Source organism: Haliotis rubra, unplaced genomic scaffold (assembly GCF_003918875.1).
Source record: "Haliotis rubra isolate DU_JTF1 unplaced genomic scaffold, ASM391887v1 Scf397, whole genome shotgun sequence".
Classification (NCBI taxonomy): Eukaryota; Metazoa; Mollusca; class Gastropoda; order Lepetellida; family Haliotidae; genus Haliotis; species Haliotis rubra.
In genome coordinates this window covers 66,401-69,691 of record NW_025767076.1, presented here as the reverse complement: position 1 = coordinate 69,691, position 3,291 = coordinate 66,401, and the positions used below count along the sequence as shown (strand labels likewise).

General features: G+C 40.1%; 1 protein-coding gene across 1 annotated transcript; it reads left to right on the top strand.

Annotated features, from left to right (window-relative positions):
- The first annotated feature begins 512 nt into the window (after positions 1–512).
- Positions 513–1,712, top strand: LOC124286972 (neuronal acetylcholine receptor subunit alpha-3-like). The gene has a single exon (XM_046723431.1). It carries the CDS (start codon positions 513–515, stop codon positions 1,710–1,712), a length of 1,200 nt encoding a protein of 399 aa, XP_046579387.1.
- Positions 1,713–3,291: the final 1,579 nt, after the last annotated feature.

Below are 3,291 nucleotides of genomic sequence, written 5' to 3'. Positions count from 1 at the left end.
CGTGCTTGAGAATATTTCGCTCATGTGACGACGTGCATGCGTGTGTATGTGTATGTGTGGCTGCTTGTACTAGCCCAGACTTAAGCTGGTTTTATAGTGCCAGCTCACTGAGATACACATCACAACATGTACCTGCTGTTTTGTCCGAATATTGTTTTTGCTTTTAGCGTATCGCTATTGAAGTCTTCAGGAAATTACAACTGGCGTAAATCAATATAGAATCCATAAAACCAAAATCAAACACCATTATGCGTACACACATAGTGTGCAAAGAATAGACACTGTTTGGTCGATTTGGGTGGAAGTGTAACAGCAAGCGATTAAACAGAATACCCAGGAGTATACCAAACATTTACTTGACGACACGGGGAAACATCCAACCAATCACATACTATTCCTCTAATCAATCAGATCTCGTCTCCATTATTCTCAAGTATAGGCTAACAGTGGTCAGTGAAAACGAAATGAAAGATATTCGAGATCACGCCAGTGTGTAGAGATAGTCGGGAAACATGCCTCAGGTTTATCTGATTCTTCTGCTTATTGTTTCAACCAGACAATCAGCATTCTCTGCCAGCGTAGACGACTTACATCGCCTTCGCAATCACCTTTTCAACAACTACACCCCAGACGTAAGACCGTTACTAAACCAGTCACAACCTCTACTTATGGATGTAAATTTCCAGTTCCAGAGGATCCATCGCATTGACAACACTCAAAATGAGTTCTCCATCCGTGGGATATTGTCACTTGCCTGGAAGGACGAGTTTCTCGTGTGGAAATCAGCAGATTTTGGGGGTCTGAGACACTATCATCCAAAGAAGGGAGATGTTTGGACTCCAAGCTTTCTCAATGGAGACGGTATTGAAGACCAAGAGGTTATGGAGACAATAACAAGGCGTGTGTTGTACAAAAACGGATCAGTTGTGGTTCATGTTCCTGGGTATTTCTCAACCTTCTGTAATTTTGACATGACCTATTTCCCGTTCGACAGTCAGACTTGTAACATCAAACTGAATTCCCTTGATCATTTTGCTGAAGAACTGGAATTTCGTCCTGTTTCAAAACAAGTGACGACCATTGGAAACTACAAGGATGCTGAGTGGACTGTGGACTGGACTATGCTGACAAGTGATCAAATCAATATTGCTCCTCATCGCTACAGCAGAATTAGTGTCATGTTAAAGGTAGCCAGAAAACCTTTGTTTGCCATCTTGAACATCGTCATTCCCATCGTCACCATCTCCGTCCTCAGCATGATGGTGTTCCTCGTCCCCGTGGAGTCTGGGGAGAAGTTGTCCTTCTCACTGTCAGCGTTGTTGTCACTGGCAGTCTTCATGAGCTTCATCAGTGAACAGATTCCTGCATCGTCGGAGAAACCACCACTGCTGGTCATCTACCTGACGTCGATGGTTCTGCTGAATGCTCTGTCAGTCGCCAGCACAGTTCTCGTCTTGCTGTGCCATCACCGAGGCTCTGTTGCCAATGCAACCAGAGCATGTGATAGTTTATCTAAGCCGAATACTGCTAATATTGTGATGAAGAAATATTCATTGAGAAAACTCGTTTCCGTGATCTGCTGTGGGAAAGAAGAGAAGTATCTGTCAGCCAGCCGTGCCTTGAACAACACGCTACTTCTGCTGTTCATGGGAGTTGCGATTGGAGTTACTATTACTACCATTACACAAATGACAAGTAATACCGGATGGTGACTGCGGTAAAAGATGATATATTATCATAAATAACAATGGCTTCATTTGTGTTAAGGACTGGAATATGAACGAAGTTTGGAGTTGCTGAATATTTCCAAACATGTTGTAGTTTTTATGATACTTTAAAATGGATGTAAGTTTTCTCTGTACTTGGCTGTGTATTACTGCCGTCAACAGTCAGCTGTATTCTGGGTTTGTCCTGGTGGCCTGTGAATAAAGAAGTCTGGTGCATAAATACGTGATGGTTGATATAATATGAGAACTCGATATTTTAAGACACACATTATGGCATCTACATGAGGATCCATAATTCCAATCAGGATTCCACACAGGATTCTTTGTGACACCATTTCAAGCATTGTGTGTCTGGCTGAAGTTGTTATTGTTTGCTAACTACTTTCATCTAAAACTGTGTGAATCAATCTTCTTTGTCGACATAGTGTGATGTGTTACACACACATTGTTAGAGATGTGGTATTTGGTGAGTAAGTGAGTATGGTTTTACGCCGCTTTTTAGCAGTAATTTCACGTCGGGGGACACCAGAAATGAGCTTCACACATTGTGGCCATGTGGGGAATCAAACCCGGGTTTTCGGCATGACGAGCAAACGCTTTCACCACTAGGCTCCCCCACCGCTCCTGGTATTTGCTGAACTGCTGACAGTTAATGATCATTTTAAATTGTACTTGAGCATAATAAGTCTCCGTGTGCTTTGCATATTCAAAACCTTTTTAATTTATCATTGAAAAAGTTGAAACATCGCATAACCCTTCATGATTAGCAGATTAAGGTAACTAACAAAAGCAACGCAAGACACATGTTTGGGGCCGTATTCATGTCTCTGACATCTGTAATCGTCCTTCATGTACCTGGTGCAGCAGTGGCTGACTCTTTGTATGTGTGGTAGAGGGTAGAGTATCAATTTCACATCTATAGAGCAGTCATTTTCACTGATTTATAAATATTCAAATCTCTCATTTCAGGCTGCATAAGATATTTGATCAGTTGTAAGTAAAGTAATATCATTAAAGTTCTTCTCTTTTGTTAAGTGATTTTCACTGGGTAAGTCTACTTCAGTGTAGGGTAGATCAGGTATCAATCAAAGTGGAAGCCAAGATGTATTAATGATTGACTAGTTTTGAATTGGGTGTCCAACTTTAAAACCATTTGTTTTCATAACTCCATTTTCTCACTGGCACAACACTCTGCACTTTGAGACAGATACAGGATCAGAAACTGAAGGCATTAGTTACTATTATAATGATCGTGTTATGCCATTGAAAAGTATCAATCTAAGTATGTCCATATCAGATTAAGATTCTGTTTAAACAAGCCACATACATTTCTCTAATATTTTAGACGTAATGTTTAGATGTGTACATTGATTAGTACTCATGGTATGTTTTATATCATGCTTTATAACACTTGAAAACACCCCCGTGGGATTCACAGGGTACACATATTTACATGTATTTATATATTATAGATAGGTAGATGCATATATTTTCTTTAGATCATAAATACATTACTCAGAATACATCAATTGAATATAACGTCATGTTGATTATACTAGATTTG

Excerpts from the sequence above, each read along its gene's own strand:
- LOC124286972 (XM_046723431.1), top strand. The coding sequence starts at position 513 with ATGCCTCAGGTTTATCTGATTCTTCTGCTTATTGTTTCAACCAGACAA.